General features: G+C 41.7%; 2 protein-coding genes across 3 annotated transcripts in view; both read right to left on the bottom strand.

The window, feature by feature from the left end:
* The window catches only part of rassf7a (Ras association domain family member 7a), a 34,398-nt gene extending 25,298 nt beyond the window's left edge, over positions 1-9,100 (bottom strand). The window contains exon 1 of one of the 2 annotated variants that reach the window (XM_084555128.1): positions 8,135-9,100. The gene's annotated coding sequence lies outside the window, so the exon portion shown is untranslated. Of the gene's footprint in view, positions 1-2,856; positions 3,080-8,134 lie in introns of those variants that run through there. The other variant, XM_084555129.1, reaches the window with a different exon arrangement.
* A 1,913-nt stretch (positions 9,101-11,013) lies between these two features.
* lrrc56 (leucine rich repeat containing 56) lies at positions 11,014-20,598 on the bottom strand (the record flags this gene model as incomplete). Its single annotated transcript, XM_084554644.1, has 12 exons — positions 11,014-12,412; positions 12,713-13,004; positions 13,138-13,325; positions 13,509-13,651; positions 14,272-14,339; positions 14,542-14,763; positions 14,903-15,080; positions 17,431-17,628; positions 17,933-18,029; positions 19,103-19,163; positions 19,685-19,772; positions 20,434-20,598. 12 exons carry the CDS (start codon positions 20,596-20,598, stop codon positions 12,247-12,249), a joined length of 1,866 nt encoding a protein of 621 aa, XP_084410770.1. The 3' UTR covers positions 11,014-12,246.
* Between the last annotated feature and the right edge of the window lie 331 nt (positions 20,599-20,929).

Consider the following 20,929-nt stretch of genomic DNA (forward strand, 5'->3'; position numbering starts at 1 on the left):
GCGTGTGTGCGTGTTGGTGGATATGCCAGATTACTAATCAGCGCTTAGACAAAGGCCATATGTGTCCAAGTCTGTCCATGTCTCCCACATCTCTATCACATATTCCCCTCCACGTCTGTGTAAAAACCCTATCAGCAGGAATGTTAGGATTGCCGGGTCAGCAGTGGTGACATCATGGCCACAGACAGTCAGAGGCAACAACAAGGCCTCGGTACCAGTTTCCTCCTGGTTGCATCAGCAATGCAATACCAGGATCAATGACACCCACTCCAGCCCTGCTTCCTGCTCATGAGTCTTCAAACACTTAACACTGACAAGCAATTGATCGGATATACCAAAACATTCGTAACAGCAATTTAAAATCCACATGACCTGAAAATGGCCATGGCCCTTAAATTAAATCTACTTGCCTGTCGGCAACAATAGACTTGAAATGCTATTCCTGTACTAAATGTAAGTAGGCAAAATTATCTTAACAAGCCTTGATGAATGAGTTTATACAACCCATGGGCTTCAATGAGACTTCAGCATCTTCACCTGCTTGAGGTGGTCTAAGGTCAACAGAGTACAGTCTGAGAGGAAGCACGCTTACTAAAGAAAAATATACTTAAGTGCCACTATAAACATTTAGTATAGCAGCATTAATAATATCACCTTTAGACATTTCTGGAACTGACAAACACATCTTTTATGTGTCTACGTGGGGGTCAAGTGTCAACAAACAGAAGTGTGTGTGTGTGTGTGTACAGAATCCTCCGGGTCATCAAATAAAGTGGACCTGAGGGAGGGACAGGGAGCCGGTTTTCAGTGTTACCACAGCAACCAAACACAAACGCAACCACCTGGTTGGTGGAGCCCAAGATGGGACACTCAAAGGGCACCACTTCAAGATGGTAACCGTGCCAGAAAATGCTCTCAAACACAACCCACCACCTCCCAAGCACAACCCCTTATTGTGTCTGTGCGATGATGAGAGGAGGAGAGATCACGCACAGCTGTTCAATCTTTGACGGAAAATGAAAAAAATAATCAGGCCTTCTGCACAGCTCTCATTGCAGCAGAGAAACAACTTTGGCCAGTCTTACCGTGTTATATCCATGTGATTTTTCAGTTTTGTGGTTCATTCTGTTTGACATTTAAAAAGTCAACCATGCTTGATTTTTGCAGCACCATAGCATAATTAAGGGGCAACTACCATGGCTGAAGGCAATGCCGTGATGGTTTGTAATGGTTGACTGTAAAAACTTCCTGCTTCCAACTTCTCAATTTTGTCATCACAGTCAAACTCACTAAATTCAGGCGGTGTGTTGTTGATCATTTGGATATTATTTCTCTGTTGATGACGGTTTCTAGAAAGTGCTGTGTGGTCACTAATCGACAGCCATGATTGACAACCTGTTTGCCGGCTAGTATCCACGTCTGCTGAACTCACCATTTTTTGACATTTGAGGATTCTGCAGAACATGCAGTTTGATTGTGTTTGTAATTAAGGAGTTAGGCCGCGTCCTCATATGAAGTGAGTCGCTCGTCACCATTAGTCAATCCGGGCTCTGCTTTCCTATCAGTTACCCCTCCTGTATGTTTCCCATCTCAAATGTTTTAGAGTGAAACAACCAAGATGTTGTGTTTTTTGGGCTTGGATGAGACCTGCTGTGAGGAACACCTGTTGAATTGTGTGCACCTATAGGCCCTCTGTTGTTGTTGTTGTTAGCCTGATGCTGAAATGCCGTATTATGTAATAAACCGTTAAATGTTCGGCTGCAGTCTGTAGTCAGTACACTGGCATAACACAAAACATAAACTGATTTTATGGATACGTAGGAACTAGCTCCTCTTGCAGTCACCGCTCTCTACTTGAGAAGAAAACACCACCAATGTCATCCATCTGGATTCACCAAACGCTCCAAGCCCGCTATCAGAATGTTGAATTTGGTGCTATGAACCAAAGCGGTGGACAGTGTTTACTTGCGGGGAAGTCTGCGTTTGCATCATATGTCAATCAGCTGTATTAGCTGTTCCTATTGGCCATTGCCTTGGTTGCGAGGTTAGTTTAACTTGAAAAATAACAAGGCCATTTAACAATGCCAAAGTTTATTTTTCTGATTTTATTATCGATTCAACTCGCTGCATCTCATTGATATTCCATCGTCTCACCACATTGCTGCTAGTCTCTTTCTATGTGTTCCCATAACACTACCAACACCCCAAGAGGCCACACAAAATCTCTCCAAGTATAATGTTTACAGTGACTGTCCTGGGAGAGCACAGTAACACCAGCCCACACATAGACTTGTCATTGTTTCCAATAAGCTGTTGTTGTGTGGTTGTTTCGATCCAAGGTGGCAGGAGATGGGTTTAAAAGGAAACAACCTGCACTCCTTATTCGGAAGGTGTCGCCTCCAAATGGAAAAGATGAGGCCAACTTCCTTTAAAGTAGAGTGTGACTTGCTAAGTCTGTGTTTATGTCTGCTCTCTAAAATCAATCAAATTTGTCCCAGACATAAACACTTAACTTAGTTGTAATCACAGTTCAAGATCATACTAGTATTAATACTAACAAACATTTTCCTTCCCCTAACCCTAACATATCAAACAATGTTACCATGGTGATTATTATAACTTATAAGAGCATATATATATATATAACAGTAAAACTAACTTATATATTCAACTTTAAAATAACTGTTACACTTAATATCTTCTGTTTACTCAGTGTCTTATCCATAGAGGGTTTTTTGTTTACACAGTGTCACTCTTAAAAACGAGTATGTGTTCAGCTATAAAACAAACAAAAAGTGTAAACTCAATGGGAAAAACCCTTAAATCCCGACAAACAAGGTCATTTGTTTCACTCACCGCCTGACGTCTAATGGTCTGTATGCCTGCCTGCCTGCCTGCCCGATGAAAAAGGAGAAGAGGTAGAGGTGGAGGAGCGAGACAACACTGTCACAGTCTGTGTGTGTCCGGCTCACAGGCTACCTGATCCACCGCAGCCTGGGGAAGAGACAGAGCGACAGACAGAGAGAGACCGGCTCAGGGCAAGGCAGAGGGGAGGGGGCAGCTGCAAAGAAAAGTGAAGTGGTGCCGCCATTCCCCGTCACCCGGGAAACCAACGCTCTTTCAAAGAAAACCGGCCAATGGCAAACACCGGCAATTGTGTTCAGACAAAAAGTCACATGACTGCCCGAACACCACTCCCTATATTCTGAGTGAGAAGGGAAGAGAAAAAAAAACAAAGAAGTATGGTGTCAAGGGGCGGAGAGGATGATAAGAAAAGAAAAATACATAAAGAGGCAAGGACAGGAAGGAAAAGAAACTACAAAAAGTGGTCCACATTTTGAGTTACAGAGACAGGTGACCGGTCAGCAAATCTGACTTCATCCAATAAACTATTTATCTTCCTCACAGCCCCATAGACTGGTTACAATCTACTTCAGTACGCTAAAAACAACAAAGCCGAGCAGCCCAGTGGGATAGTAAAGGTACAACTCTATCAGTAGCTGGCACACACAAACATTTCCTATTCACGTCAATAAAGCTATTTATAGTCAGAGCGTGGAAAACACTCAATTCACTCCCTACACTGCATTCAACTCATATTGCCCGTCACGATTTAAGTTACTGAAGTTTCCCTAACTTGTGAACAGAAACATACTGTGTGTTTAGAGAGGTATTGCGCAGTACAGCAATAATTTTTAAGATACCCGTATATGCTAAATGAGATCAATGTTGGGGCCATTGGTCTGATGCTTCACAGATAAAGTGCACCGACAGACTCAACAGAAATACATTTAAAAACTTCAGAAAATCAGCCTTTTCCTAGGGCTGTCACAACATCCACCAGCGACCAGCTGTCAGCTTCAAAGCAATAGGCAAAGAGTGAATCATTTTATATTTGGAGAAGGGCTTCTGGGATGCTAGTTGCTAAAGAATGTTAGGGGATTTGCTTTTGATATATCCAAGTTATACAGTACATATCAACAGACTATTAACTTCTCGCCACATGGCATCTCATTCAGTTTTGCAATTGCTAACGCAGCAGACCAAGGTGATACTGGAGTGTGGATTTACAGTTTAACAAACCAGATGGATAAGTTGCGACATAGCCAAAGCAGTGTTATCTCAGCGCAGTGCAAATAGCAGTTGTGCTATTATAAATGCTGTTTTCTGATCGGTCAGAGAGGACGGCTGGAGTGAGAGCTGTATCCAGAATGTTTAAAGTACCACGCAGACATTTTGTCAATTTTGACTGATGAAAGACAGACTCTATGAATCACCACATTTAACGCTGAAATGAGTGTGCATGAAGAAAGCGGCCAGTGCAGTGCAAACCCAAGCCCGTACATGCAGGAAAACTACTGTTCAGGAGGTTAACGGTGAAAGTAATGTGACGTCTGTATCACTGTCAATTAATGACAGTCATCTTTAGATCCCTCCTATTTAAAGGAGTCAATCTGTTGTTTCCCATGAGGCTACCATGGTTCCAGACTTGGAGTGGGTGGCCGTCAGCCCAAATACTCCACACACCCACCTACAAACAACCCCAGAGCACAGCAGATGTCAGACACAAGCGAAGCCAGCAGAGCTATATCAGCTGCAAAAACCACTGATGCAGAATTCCCCTTTCAAGTTGATTCATCTGATCCATTATCAGCTGATGGCTGAAGAAAAAAACTGAAAAAATGCATTTGCAGAAATGATTTTCTTATCCCAACCTGAGCTGAACATCCTTAGTGGGAGAACCACTACTCTGAAGGTTAGTGTTATCTCACAGCTTAAACTGCAGTTTAACAGTTCCTAATCCAAAATCCAGTCATTTTACCCTGCATGTTTAACATGGACACAACAATGGAAATGATCTATTTTCTTATATTGGTATAAGTGGGCAAAGTTCCTGTACTAAACATGAATTTCCGAGATCAAAATTCCTCACGAATGTGCAGTTATTAGTATGCAGTCCCTCATGTGCCCAGGGTAGTAAACAAAATTATAGTGAGACTTTCCAGTATAAATTCCCTGCAAAACAATGAGACAATGCAGCCTTCGAATGCAGACGGTTTATTACTGAGGCTGAAATCACACATCTATCACTTTCTCAGCAATATATTGGACACTTGAACACAATCATCTGCCTTGTAGTACATCACCTCAGCGCCACTAAATTACCCAGCTTCAGCTATGGCAGGCAGGTCTCAATCTCAGGAAAAAAAAGCGTCTACCGAGTGAAAAGGGGCCCAATTACCTCTCTACAGCATAAATTGTGAGAGAACAGCAGCAATGGGCCTCGGCAAAAGAAGGCGACAAAGCAGAGAATACAAAGCATGGGCAGCATTGACATATCTAAGCCTCCATCTTTGAATTTGTTTTAAAAAGGGGTAATGGAGAGGACTACCTGAGGCTTAACAATCCTGCATCAGCTTGTCAATAGATAACAGGCACATTGTGGCTGCAGGCTTACCGCAGATTTTTGGGATATTCTTGCGGATGGAACATGGAACCCTGGAGATTAGGCCTAATCATAAAATGACACCAGAATCCATTTCACAAGTTGGAGGGACAATACATCACAGACTGCAAAACTGCTCTGCTTTGTTCCTTACAGTGCACTTGCCAAGCTCTTCTACTTAATACAATCTATAATATTAAACCAAAAACACAGGTCAAAAGCAAGCCTATGCAGCTATATTTACACTGCTACATGACGCTAAGTCAAACATAAGATTCAATACTCGATAATTACAAGGCAAGTGGTAGTCTAAATATAACTGTCTTTTACTGCAGTTCACGTCAGATGATTATGTATAATTTCATCGCTGACAGTCATGTGAGGATCATGACTTTAAAAAGCAGATCTGGATGCTATATTAAAGGCTCAGTTATCGAGTATCTAACAAGTATGTGTGCTCCTGAGAGCTAATTAAGTGGAATTAAGGGGTGAGAAGGTGATTGGTGTTGCAGTGATACCGATTGCGTGTGTGGACTGAATGTGTTTTTTTTACTGAGGATGCCCCAAACAAAGATGCTCAACAGCATCAGCCTCATAAAAAGTTCCTCATGCCAACATTACCTGATAAATTCCACCAAATATTGTCTCCACAAATATTTACATATCTGGGAAGATAACCATACTTGGAAAACCAATGTGGTTTCCATATTTTCAAAACGTACAGTATATAGAATATGTATGAAATTCTTAGTCCATAACTGCAATTCACAAGTTTGAACGATTCACTTTGGGTAAATCAGTGAAGTGGGAAACATACAGAAAAAGGAAGAAACAAACATGACATTAAAAAGAAGGAAGTAGGAATGACGAGGTACAAATAACAGATAAGAAGTGGAGGAAGTACAATACAACAAGAATAGGAAGAGGTAAGCCAGCAGGTAAACAAAGTGGCATACACTACCTCTTTATGTCTGTGCATTCAAAACATGTGTGGCACATAAGGGGAAACACATAAAAGTGGGTAGAGATGAAGCAAGAACTTTGATGTCAATCAGTTTCTACATGAAGCTATTTAGACGAATAAAGGTGAATAAATCCCAGTCGCTGATAGAGAAAAACTTTGCTGTTCTGCAATTCTGATTGGAGACAACAAGAAGCCTGGTTTAAGCTTCTTCTATCTCCACTTGGTCACGGTGCTCAGAGGTAGACTCGTGATGCTTCTGATCAAAAACAACAAATATCTGTCCACTTTGAGGGACAACTGGCTCAGATAAGCTCCGATAGATGTTCATGCAAGAGGCCAGTTGGCGAGACTTTCTCCGGGGGCTCCGATCCAGCGGTCAGGACGTCACAAAACAGAACATGTATCTGGAGCTGGACGCGGTTTTGGGGAATTATCTGGTGATTATTCTGATTGGGCCTATCAAAGTATTTAGGTGGAACGTCAGCCGATAATGATGATTGATTTCTTGTTTTCGAAGGACTTTGCTCACTTATTCTTAATATTTCAGTTACTTAACACATTGTTGTATGTTTTTATCTTGCTCTATTTTATTTAATTCCTATTTGTTTTTATATTTACTAACTAAAGTTGTATTTTGGTCTCTATCCTGCTATGTGCCTGAATATTTTTGTCTGTCCTCTAATGTGCAAGGCCTTGGTCAAACGGTAGTTTTAGAAGTATTATCTTTCTTTTTTCTCCATTTTATAAAAGTTATTAAAAAAGTATAAGTGAGAAAAAAGACATGACCTAAAAAACAATCCCAGTACCAGCTGAGTCATTCTGACTAACCTGCCACCAAATAGCTCATTAAGTATACCAGAAAAAAATAATGCTTTCTAATATAATAGCCGTGCTCTATATCTTACCTTTATGAAGGTTATGGTATTCAGCATTTGTTTAAGAAGTGTTGATTTAGCTGGGTTTGTTGTTATATATACAAATCTTCCTATTATTGTGTGTAATTCAGCACAGTTTGACCACACCACAAACCACATTCATGATCCTACACTTGAATTGCCACATTTCTTTCGAGATTTCAACATGCATTTGTTTTCACTGGTGCACCTTATGTTCTGGAAAGTGAATATAACAATTACCTACAATGTATACATAAAGGTACAACGCAGGTTTTCTCTGTAGCTATCACCATGGATACTCGTTGACAACTATAACGGTGGTGCACATAGAAACGAGACCAGACACGACGTCTTGTATTTGCGGCATTGTTGTTGACATCATGATGAATTGTCATTATCACTAAAACCAGCACGAGCTTGACATTTTAAAACATAACCTAGCATATAAGGTATTGTGGCGATAACTTAACTGAGTTTACGTTAGCAGAGCCTTAACTGAATTTCCGACCGACTCATGCAGGCGCTGAAGTGACCAAGTGAGTAATCATTATTTAATGATAAAAGCATTAGCATAACACAGAAAACTATACAATAAAACCGTACACTCTCCCATTAACTTAATAGCATCTTAGCAACATAAAAGTGTCAGTAAGTTTCTCTGTTTATCGTTAGCCTGTCATCACCACCGTGCAGGTGATCTGAGCTCACTTACCGCCACTTGTTGCATCCTTTGCCAGTGTTCAAACCCGTTTTAATATCACAACACTCAAAAACAACAACAAACAAAAAATTAAAAAATAAATAAAGAATAGAGTTAAAATAACTTACCGCTGCTTTAGTTGTCGACCTCTGTTCGGCTGAGCACGGCTGACCGTTTCATTGCCTGTGTCTACTCCCCCGTAGTCAAAAGTCCGCTAACGTCAAGCGAGACATACCGGAAATACAAACAGAACAGCTTCCGGTCACTACATTTCAAAATAAAGGTGTCAACTGCGCAAATAAGCGTGAAAGAATGAAAAACACACTAACTTGCCACAACATAAGGTACACTAGAGGAAACAAATGCATTATATCGTTCAGTTTAGGTTGAAACAGCAAAAGAAAGGTGGTAATTCAACCGCATGATCATTCTGGAGGATGTAATTTGTAGTGTTGTTGACCTGTGTTACTGTTATTTAGACAAACCCTCAAACTGGATTGTCAAAATTATAGAAACAAACGACACAGAACACTACACACTGCATTCTCCAAAATGAACACCTCGTTGCATTTATTTTAAACAAAAACTGACTACCATAACCTTTGTGAAGCTATGGTTTAATGCAGGACTGTTTTCCTTGAATGCATTCCTTTTCACTATTGTACCTAATGAGCTGGCAAGTGAACTGTACAGATACAGTACATGTCGAAAGACCTGTGTGTCCATGCGTGCTTAAACAAAATACCAGAGACAAGACTAATCACACAGCAATACTGACAGTTTCTGAGGAACAGCCGAGGATTGTGTTCATGACAACCGTAAACAGTAACGTGCATTTGGAGACTGGGTTGTTTCTTATTATGATAAGGAGGTAGTTAACCTGAGTTAAGGAAGCAGAAAGCTTGATTTCATTCCAAAAATATGACAACAGTGAAGCTTTTCTGTTCAAAGAAAATCAAATGAGACGGCAGTAGAGGGCCATCTGGGTTATTTAATAGAAATGTAACTAAATATAATTTTTTAATGAGCTGGAATCCACAGAGATTACACTTTCCCCCCTCTCTTGGGCTTTCCAGACTAAATCTGATTTTATCTGAGACTGAGACCGTCGACGTCCTTCCTACAGGCCACGAGGAGACAGTGCTTTCTGACAAAATACCGTTCATGTCACAGCATGTGCTTCAGCTTTAATGAGGAGGAAATGTTAGGAGCGGAAGGTGGTTAATTGCTTCTGCAATAACCTTTTATCACACGAAAAACTCAAGCTTATACTGTTTCATGAACAAAAGCAAGGGAAAACCCCATTGTGTTGACTGATCTCAGATAGGTTTTGTCACAAGCTTTTAAAAAAATGCATATATTAAATATTTCAAGACACATTTTATGAAAACAAAATCATGTACTAAGTCTTGTCAAACAATACAATTCTCAGTGACTGCTGCTTCAAACGTTTGACTTCCATTCTGAGCCAACACTTACTTACTCTTGCCATTAAATCATATGTGAGGAGTGACTTAACCAACACTAAAATAAACTTGGTATTTTTTCCACAAAGCACAGTCACTGCTCTAAAACAAGATTTTCTGAAGCTACTAAACAACTAAAACGACACCACAAAGGCTAAAACTAGATTTCTTTCATCGCAATAGATCATTGAACACGTTCTCGACTTTAAATACATAACAACAGTGTGGCTTGAAGTTGAGGCGTTTAACGTAAGTAGTTCAGAAAACATCTTTCTATCCCCACCCTCCCAGCATGACTTCTCTTCCTCTTTAGGGGAAGGTAATCCCCTTCGCTGGTTGCTGCTCATAGCTACTGAACACATGACCTTGAAGGAGAAGGAGCAGAAAATGCAGTATTAGCTCCACTACACCAATTTCGCATTACCGCCTTAGGATATTATTGCTGTCCTATCTTTATGTTGGATCTTTTCCATCCAACATAAAGATGCATTTTTATTATTTTCACCGGTTTATGTGAAAGTGCACACAGTTTTTAGCGTCTTTAGTTAAATATGCCAACACTCACTCAGAGCTGGTGATGGACTTGACCTTATGAACGTCAACATTAACGGAACGCCATGTAATTTATATTGACACAGTGACAATGATAGGTGTGTATTAAATGCATTACTTGGCATGTACAGTAGATGCATTACCTAATGCGAGACACAATCTCTTTTCATGCCTTTTGTTTACTATTATGGACCGCATGCATGCATTTGGTTGTAAAGGTGTCACCAGGAAATGAGTTATGATGCCTAAATACCTCGCAGTGAATGGAATGTTCCCTCCAGGAGCATCCTGCGGTACTGTACGAACAGCGTCTCCTGGGCTTGCCCGGACTCATACAGTTGGTATTTCCAGTTGCGAAGCCTGATTGGAAAAAGTAACCGGTCTCAAGTCAAAACAAGATGACAATTTGGCAATAAATGAAACTAGTTCAAAGCTCAAAACGTGTTCATAATGTGTTCCCCTGTAATTAATTTTTACCCATCCTTGTTTGCCGCCGTTAGAACAAGACGGCGAAGCTTTGAATGTGCTTTGAGGAGTGGAACTACAAACGCCTGACGAAAAATTTCTCATCAACCACATTCGGGATCTATTTTGATAGCTTTCATGTCATGTGCTGACAGTTTTCTCCACTTCAGTGTGACAGAGATGTTTTCGACCCTTGTATGTGTATGTATTTGTGACAGAAAGTGACATTTTCTTGGCAAACTAACGATCCAGTGGGGTTATATCAGATGAAAGAGCCAGGCAAAAGGACTTTTGGTAAACTTATTGAAATTTGTTTTACTTTATAATCCACTATTCATCTTGTTTCACAATATTCACCATCACAAAACAACAGATTAAAAAAAAACTACATGTTTCATCATCTGGTGATAACTGGAAAGTGTAAAAAAGCTTCTCACAAACCAGATTAGCCCCCCCCCCCCCCCCCCCCGTCTGAACCAGATGTGACTATAATCCCTTCCAGAGAAATTACAAGACAATTCAAAAAGAGTAGGTAGAAGCCACCCTACTTTCCCGCCAAAACAGGCCTCTCCTTTCATTCCATTCTCCTCCAGCTGCGTCTTGAAAAGTAACACATCGACACAAGCTGATAGGAAAACGAAGCAATCACACAGATGAAGCAACCGTGCGAGAAGATGGTGGAAGGTGGTGCAGTAACTCGATGGAAAGTGCTAATGGAAGATAAGAAATGCCCGTTACATAAGAGCTGTCTAGCAGTTGAGTAACTATGGGCATTTACGTGTATAAACAGTTCACACATTCCAATGTCTAGCATCCTAATCCCGCACAGTGGTGAGGCGCTTTCTAAAGTGTGTGTGTGTTTCGGAGTCAGGTATTCCTTCAAAAGATTAGGAAAGTTTGGGAGCATCGATGCTTCGAGACGAACTATACAAACTATAACCCTAACCCTGACTAGGTATTAGATGCGGCTGCCTTTCTGGCCCTCATCTAGCCAAATATAGTACTGTGAGTCCCAAGTGTGTCTCAGCACAAATGAGTCTCAGATCGTCCTTCACAGTGAAATGGATGGGTAATTTCCCATCGCTCTTGGAAAACAATGCGATATGTCACAGTTAGAACACATAAACTCTAAATGGACTTGATTTGTTCCACTCCATTACTCGTGCTATGTATCAGCAACACACTGGAAAACATTTCCCCTTGGGTTAGCAGTGTGCGCGGCACGACTGCTGGAGCCTTTATGAATGTAAATGTATATAGTATATCATACTCATTGATCTAACTTTTACAGTATATGTGGCAAAACAGGTGACGCAAAAAGGAAGAGGTTGAATCTAGCGGTTCAAGGTGGTGAGTTTTAATGATTGCGGTTCTGATTGAATGTTTTCACACAGTGCCCTCAAGTGACAATATGACAGTGTTACACCACAGAGATCCTGAAAATCACTGCAGCTTGCTTTTTAATAGTTAAAGGGTAAAAAGGCAACCCTGCTGAGTTAGAAGGATTATCTCAGTACAGAAAAAGTCCAGCAACTACTCATTTTTAATGCCCTGTCAGCAATGAGTTCCCCGGTGTGCTGGTAAGTCCCACCAAGTATACTTTCAATAACCCCCAGAAAAAAAAGAGAGAGCACATCTAAAAATACAAGCAAGCAGAGTGTGAATGATGAGTCATGACTGAGTGATGAGTCAAATAAGGGGAACGGGCTCCTTCAGTGGCACAGTCACACAAGTCATGCAGCTCCGTGCAAGTGCGGTCAATCTGGGTGTGAGCTCCCTCTGCAGGGCTGGAGCATGTGGTGCTGGTGATGTTTTTGCAGAGCCGCCATGGCTGTGTGAGGCCGAGTAATCGCTGATCTCTCGAGTTTTTTTGACATCTTATGCTCGTGGCCTGACTGCACGCCGGATAAATCCCTCTCCACGCTGAAAGAGAGGGAACTTCTGTTGAGGCCTCCAACATATAAACATAAAGTTTATCTAAAACATTGTTCATTTAAATTGTAAAAATACACAAATCACTATGGAAATATAATTCCAAAGTGATTATGTTTTTTCGCTATCTTAAAATCTTTTTTAAATTCATTCAGTATGTCTTTAAAATGCATAACATTTTCAAATTAAGGCATACATTTTAAACTATACCCACAATATGCAAACTTTAACAAATCTATTACGGGTTACTGCACACATTTGTGTATAGAATATTTTTCAATCTTGCCATACCATGAATCTATGACTCCTTCCCCCAGGGTACGTGTTGAAGGTGGGTGGGGTACGCGTGCAGAAGTGTGCAATGGAGACATATTCATATCTCCTGAGGTTAAACCCGTTTGAGAGCTACACCGGTCTCTCCTGGAATCATGTTGTGTGCTGGCCTGGCTCAGGCGAAGCCTACGCGCACGGATCACTGGTAGCTTACGACTGACAGCACCAGCAGTGGCACCGAGGGGGGGTGAAGGGGACACGGTGGCCTCTGGGGACAGGCTCATGTCGGGAGATAAGACTTCTCTGTGGTCTGAAAACAACAACAACAAAATCAACGCCTGAAAGTTTGTTGTGTAGGCGTTATTAGGGCATCAGACACTGCCTTTGCTGCAAGACAGTTGATAATCTTTAATTAAACTATGCTCAGTCAGTGAGCAGATTACCTGGCGATAGAGACTGGAGAGCAGAATGTGGTGAGGTAGTATCTAGGCTGCCACAATGTTCTTCATCACTACTGCCACTCCTTATACCACCAAAACCTTCTTCCTCCTCACCATCCGCCTCTTCTTCTTCACCATGCTGAATGGCCAGGACCTGTGGTGCCCTTTCTTTCTCTATGGCTTGAAGACGACTGAAAAATAACGTCGCAAGATTTAATTTCTGTAAAAGCAGAGGGAAGGTTGAATAACATGTATTTTAAGTGCAATCAACCATCAAAACTGATTGTCTTGTTGTTTCAACTTTAGCTTTTCTTAGATTTATTACATTTTACCATGGTTAGAGCTTAAGAGAGTGAAAAATGGGCATTCAGTACCTGCTATGCTGCTCCCTCCAAGCTCTAAGCTCGGCAAACACGTTTACGCGTTCCCGAATATCGGGCTCCTCGAGGTCGTAGGTGTGTTCTGGTACGTGGATGGGCAGGTCACGAGGCGTCAAACTAGATCTGGTCGGGGCTGTCTATGAGACAGAAGAGGGGGAGATCGAACAAGAGGCGGAGGTAGGAGAGGAAGTTAGGACACACAACAGAGAGATACAGACCTAGGAGCCGAGTACATCAATTATAAATAGACTTGTTGTGATGGTAAGACAGAGAAGCATCAAGGCAGACAGACTGAACATGCAGGAAAGGCAGGAGGATGACAGAGAGTATTGGCAGAGGGGTGTATATATTTCCCAGTAAGAAAGATCGCATGATATTAGCAATGGGAACCACATCTGTCAAGTCCTTCTGACACTTCTTTTCACACATCTCTATCACTTACGTCCTCCCCTCCCCTCCCTGTGCCTGTCCTCTCGGGTTTCTGTCCTCTTGTTAATAATTGGCTGCTTCTGTTTATACCGGCATGACATTAAAGAGATGAGCTGCTGGTGCCAGGCATCCATTATAGTCTGTCAAAACCCATAAAACTCGTTGTTCCTCTTAGTTGACATTAAAGACTCTACAGCATGGGAAACAACATGCCAGGAATGATATACTGGTGGGGATGAATCCGATAAGGGATTTATTGAGATGTTTTCAAAGAGCAAAATGTATGTTTGTTTTTTCACTGAACTGCAGTGACGCTGCAGTCACTCACCCTCATCTTTTCTCGCCTTGCTCGAATAGCCTGGACTGGGTTTCCACAGAACAGGATCTTGCCAGCGCCTTCAAAAATGAGCAGACAGATTTCAGTGAATCAAAGTGTCAGTGTTTAATAACACAATTAAATCCCCTTGGTGGCACTGTTGAGTAAAGATTGCCTTTGGGATCGTTTATCTGTACAGGGCAATGCTAATCAAAATAAATCTAAAATGGCAATAAAATTAAATAAAATGTCTAGCTCAGCCTTTTGTCCAGAGAGCCTAACCATGCGTCAGAACACTGGTTTCTTCTTCCACTGCTGCTAGATCTGAGTCTGCAGAACCAGGTCTGGATCCAGGAGGGGAGAGAACTCCGGGTCTGGTCGCTGACATGGGTCTGGAGCCGGTTTTTGGTCTGGAGCCTGCTGATGACATGGACCCGACAAAGGAGAGGCTCGAGGAAGGGCGGCTGGCAGAGCTATGTCTGCTGGAGGGACGTGTTGTCTCCTCTACAAAGACAAAAAAAAAAGATACATATTAAACATACTGTACGTTTGTAATTAACTGGACTGTGCTGACTGACTTCAACAACACACACACACACACACACACACACACACACACACACACACACACACACACACACACCATCATTATTAGTAGCCTGAGAGGAGTTGCAATCTCTAATGCAGTTTCGGAGAATGTCCCAGTCTTCTCCCATGGAGTTACAGCAGCTCAGCCTGTCCTCCTCCACCTTTACATCATCAAGGTAACGCAGCTGAGGGATCAACTCCCTCACTGCTGCCCGGTAACTATAGTCTGGCATCTGGTTAGAAGATATGAAACAAGAAAGACAGAGTGAATTCATATTCATAAATGTTTTTAAAATATGCTGATCAGGCACAACATTATGACCACTGATAGGAGAAGTAAATAACACTGACCATCTTGTGACAATGCAATGTTCTGCTGAGAAACTTTTGAACCTGGCATATGTGTGGATGTTACTTAGACATGTGCCACCCACCTAGACCAGACTAGGCACCCCCACCCCATAGCAATGACACTCTTTGATCCGAAGCAGGATGCAGCCTGACACAGACACACACAAGAACGGTTTAGGAACAACTAAAAAAAAAGCAAAGTGTTCCCAAACTGATCAAGTAACTGCGTGACGCACTGGAACAAGCCTGATCCACAGAGGCCGCTCCCCTCAACCCACAGGACCAAAAGACCCCCACTAACAACATTCTGTTACCAGACACCACAGGACCCCCGTCAGAAGACCCATGTCCATTCTCTCATGAGTCAGAACTGTTTTGGAGACACAAGGGAGACCTACACAATATTAGGAAGGTGGTTTTAATGTTATGCCTGATCTGTGCGTAGTGGGATCCTTTCCAAATATGTTCACACACTGACATTTAAACAAGAAAATGTATGGAGTATAGAAAGATAGATAGGCCATCATACTAGTGGCCTATGGCGTGACACATGTATTGATTTGGAAATATTGTCTTTTTATGAAAACTCTCATTGAATATGAATTTAGTAAGCAAACTTCAACTTCTACTACATGTAATTGTGCTTGGTGTAGATATATTCGCAATACCAGATCAATGCATTTCTAATCTAAATGATACTGCGTTCCTTTTTACAAAGGCATGCATTGTATTGCAGGTCCAAGATGTTAAAAAACAGGATATGTTGTAAAGGAGATGTGACGTCATTCTAATGTCAGCATTTTGAGTTCTGGTTAAAGTGCTGGTTTGTACTGGTGATATACATTCCAAAGGTAGGACGGTGCATCAAATTAAAATGATGCGTGTTAGCTACGCATCAAGATGTTGCATTTGGTTTAAATCTGTAGGCTGTAAACTGCTGGTAACGTAAAGCATACAAAGCTGCAGGTTAACAATTAATTCTTCCAAAGTCTTGCACTGAGGTCCGATCTTTTATCAGCTCAGAGAGCGACTAAGAGCAGAGAGAAATCTGCAAATCGTTGTGCTACTAAGCGATCAAATTAGAGCTCGGCGCTCCTGGCCTTCACCAAACCTCGCAGATGCAGTGAATGAAAAAGAGAGTGAGAGGCTGGCAAAGGGGGAAACAAAAGAGAAAAGAGGAGGAGAATGAGGTCTAAGTGAGAGGAAGTGAGCGGATGTGTGTGTGATGGAAAGGCAGAGAGCTAGAGGAGTGATAGTTTGGCAAGAGAGCATATCCTAGAACCCCTCAGTCACTACAAAGCGCAGGCCTAATGCATATTCAGCTCAGCATCTCCCTTCATTGCCCCAGTTTCCTAATTAATGCTCTGCTGGTGGGTGTAAATAAACACATTCACAGTGGCCCAAAAAACTCACAGCTCACTGTGGTGGAAATGCAGCTTCTACCGTGTACCCGGCTTCACTCTCTGTACTGGCCCATGGTAAGCTGCTTTACGCACCGGACATTTACATCGAATTAATAATGCATTGGCTAGTTTTCAGAGGGCTCAAGTATGCACTGTAATGTAATAATAACACATTATGTTGGTGTCATGATGTCTCCATAGAAGAATGTGTCAGTTATGCATACGTTTGATTATTGATGTCTCCTGCTCTCCAAGATTACTGCCTATAGTGTTGACGATCAACATATGCAGTGGTGGGATCACACTGACACTCTGATACTTAAGCAGCACACACGCTGTTTACATTTTTGGGATGATCAGACAAAGACATGTGTGCCTGCTTACGCAGGAGATACTACTGAATGGTCAGAACCACAAGTTGCATTTGCAAGTTGGCGCTTTACAACATCATCTGAATACAACACTTCCTTTCCAGGAACTCTGCCCAGCTCCTTGCTCAAGCTTTATTCAGCTCCAACCGTTCTCTGTTTTGTTTTTATCTCTTGCCAAACTGCTGTCCCTCTGAGCCTCGCAACACTCGGTAGTGGTTGCTTCAAGTTGCACTCATCCATTATTTTAAGCATTTCAAATGTTGTGCTCAAAGTATGTTAATGCAAAAAGGAAAGATGTACCGTGACGGCACACTTGCTTACTGATTCCACTACAATCCCACTTAAACAATGATTATATATCTGTGTCTCAGGACAAAAAGAGATTTTGACAAGAAGGGGTAGATTGATCTGGTGAAATAAAAGCTAACAATTGCACTTAAATATAATGTGTGCCTTACCTCTGTGGAAGTTCGGTTTGGGCGTAGACACACGGGGTTTCCCTCCAGGGTAAGTGTCTGGAGTTTGCTGCACAAACCCAGATACTGAACCTGGACTAGGTCATCCACATCATTCCCTTCCAGGTCTAACAGCTCCAGGTTTTCCAGCATGCCAACTGGGCTAAGTTCTGACACATTGTTATAGGCCACGTACAGCTCCTGAGAAAAGGGGACGGAAAATACAGATGGTGTAGAGAGCCAGGAAATTGACAATAAATAGCAAATAGATAGAGAAAATGCCAGATGTGGTATTTTACATGTGTCACAGTCACTGGACTCTTTAAATCAGAGCTCTAACTGATTTGTATTATATTGTATAACATTTTTGCAATTTACTGTATAAATGTGCATGCCTTCTGTAAACTGGGTCACTAGTGAATCACTGTGGAATTTATGTTAGAGAAACTTGTCCAGGGATTGATTTATTTGTTTGCTGAGCCACCTGTAATCTAAAAAGATCTACCTTAAGAGAGGAGAAAGTAGAAATGCCATCTAGGTCTTGTAGGTAACAGCGAGACAGCCACAGCACCTGCAGGTGGGATAGGGTGGTTCCTACGTCTCTAAGGAGACAAAATAGCACAAACTTGATTTATAGGCCGTGAAGAGAGTTACACAACACACTGAATCATGGGAAATGGCTATCCTGACTCTTGGCCATTGCAGCCTCTTTGTCTTCCCTAAGTGCAGTCAGTTCTTCTGACTCCCACTTGCCTCTACAGCACACCCTGGCTCGGACCCTTCCAAAAGAGGCTCAGTCGGTGTATCTGCAACCCAGTAACACCCTCTCCACTCCAGCTCCCACAGCCCAGAGCAGGAAATGCTATCAGAGGCAGTGCACGTCCGGCTGGGTCTGCTCTGCTGCTCTCAGGGTGGGGCAGACAGCTCACTGTCATTCTCTTAGTACTTGATTATCCCTCAGCAGTTTCTCTTGCAACATTTACCACCTGTCCTTTCATAAGGACAATGTACATTGTGCGTCTGTGCATGTGTTCCATTCATTCTGAAGCTTTTCTTCTGTTCACTTTTGACAGCTGTGGTAGGATATAATCTGGGGGAAACCGCAGATATATCCATTCATTTTTTTTCTGTTCAATTTGAAAACTGATATGGCCAAAACTGTGTCCAATTGTGGGGCGGGTGGTCGAACCTGTTCTCCACACGCATCTATCTCTAAGACTCTACTGAACATCATGTATGCTGGTATCTGGTTTACAAGCTACAACATGCATCTTCCGTGCATATGTACGGTATTTAAGCCCCCGCTGGAAAACTTTGGCTGAAGCAGAGCAGAGACCTGCACCTGCAACCATGCTACAATTATTTTAAGGTACACATCCCCATGCCCCAAAGCACTGTCTTTTTATGGTGTCCAACGCCAGAGCCTCTTTCCCCATCTCTACCCTGGATCAAATTACAGTTCTCTTTAAGGAAGGACATGGGTGTGCTTCACCGTTACTTAACATATATGAAGTCATACAGTGACAAGAAACATACATCAATAGTACAAGTACAGTTTTGTTCAGCCACAGGTTTCACTTATTCTTTATCTGTAATATTCCATGAGGGAATCTGCTTCTGAGGCATACACACGAGGAAAAAAACAAGAAAGAGGTATACCTGTTACGTAACTTACCTCACTGACATAATCACGCTGTTGTTCATTTTGAGCTGCACTAACCTGGGCAAGTAGGCACCTACAAGACGATCAGATAAACAAAGCCATTTCTCTCTCTTTCATGTAACACGGGGGCGATCATTTTAATTGAGTTTCTGTCTAGTCGCTTGCTTAATTTACAGATTAATTTAATCAGATGCTCGGCCTCAGTTAGTTTAAATAGCATACTGACTATGGCACTCCGGGAATGACTCACACGTGTACAGACAGTGCTCAGGTCATGCTAGGACTCATTGTGCAATCTAAGTTTTTCTGAAGACGATGATGGATATAGTCAAAATATTCCTTCGCCATTATCAGCTCAGTCATCTCGCACGCTCGGTGGTACACCTGTCACAATACATGTGATTTATGTCATTTTAAGTTAAATATGTAGTACAAATGACCGAGCTTGCAGCCTTGGTGGCATAAAAACATTACAAACTGTAAAAGCAATGCCAACGACAAAACGTGAGCTCTGTATATGAATGTTGTACTTAAATATTAGACCACGATATACTGTAAGTGCCTTGATGTACTGTACAATACTGTATATCTTACCAAAGTTGCCCAGTGAGTTTTCTTGGGTATCTACGCAGACCTCCAGCGAGGTCACATGAGAGAGGTCCCGAGTTCCACACAGGGATTCCTGAAGGGGACGGAAATTAACAGTATATCAGCTGACCTGTACTGTCATAATGAACTTGATTGTGTCTTTACTCGACATTGTTTCAACACTCAGCAGTTACCTTAAACATATTCTTTTGACTTTTTAATGTAACAAATCGTGTAACCGTGATGCAGAAATAATTCTCCTTAAAACATCAATCAGTGATTTCTACATTTATTTATGACAAAGCAGTTTAATGGGGCATAGGAGAAGACACTATGAGAAATATTTCAATAGATAATATCGCAGACAAGACGCATACAGTAGATGTCAAACCTTATCTAAATATTTACATGTGCAGCACTATTCCACAACCCCAGTGTTCACAGAAAATTAAGCTAGGTAAATGCACTACAAATTAAGAGATATGCCAAATATGCACTCAGCAATTCAGGTCATGTTATATATATATTGTAAAAGCTACTTAGAAGTGTGGCAAAATATCTTCAAGAAAATACCACAAGTCCAGTTACCGATGTTTTAGCTTAGATTTTTTTGGATATCCCAAATAATATGAACAGATACAAACCATATGAAAGACAAAAAGGCAAAACAAACAGACTGCATCACTGGGATATATATATATATATATATATATATATACACTGCCTGTGTTTTTTAGGGACTTCCACGAACTTACCAGTTTCTCTGGAGAGAGGTAAAACTCCACTGCTTCTTGAGAGTCCTCCCAGGGTTTAGAGGCAGGAGTTGGGTTGATGTAGCCTGAACCACTGAGCTCAGTCACCAGGATCCGCGCTGTACCAGGCCGGACCTCCTGGGGCTCAGACCCATGACAGCAACTCATCTCTCACGGATAGCTGAAATAAACAACGCGTTTGAACCGTATGCGGAAGCACTGTCTAGTAATATATTATCACAACCAGCGTTTCTTACTATCTTTGACTTAGCATAAAAAGAGCTACCGTTAACAGCCGATGTTTAGATGCTGGCATGATGCGGAAGGCAAATTAACTTTACTCGACACTGATTCCTAAAAATCAATTCCTAAATTCATGTTTTACCTGTTGTAGAACAGTTCAGCCCAAGTACAACGTCTGTATATTTACATACAAACATACTACAGAGCCTACAAGCAAAAGTTTGCTTGACAACCACCGACGACTTCCTGGATACGG

This window comes from Chelon labrosus (assembly GCF_963514085.1).
Source record: "Chelon labrosus genome assembly, chromosome: 11".
Lineage (NCBI taxonomy): Eukaryota > Metazoa > Chordata > Actinopteri > Mugiliformes > Mugilidae > Chelon > Chelon labrosus.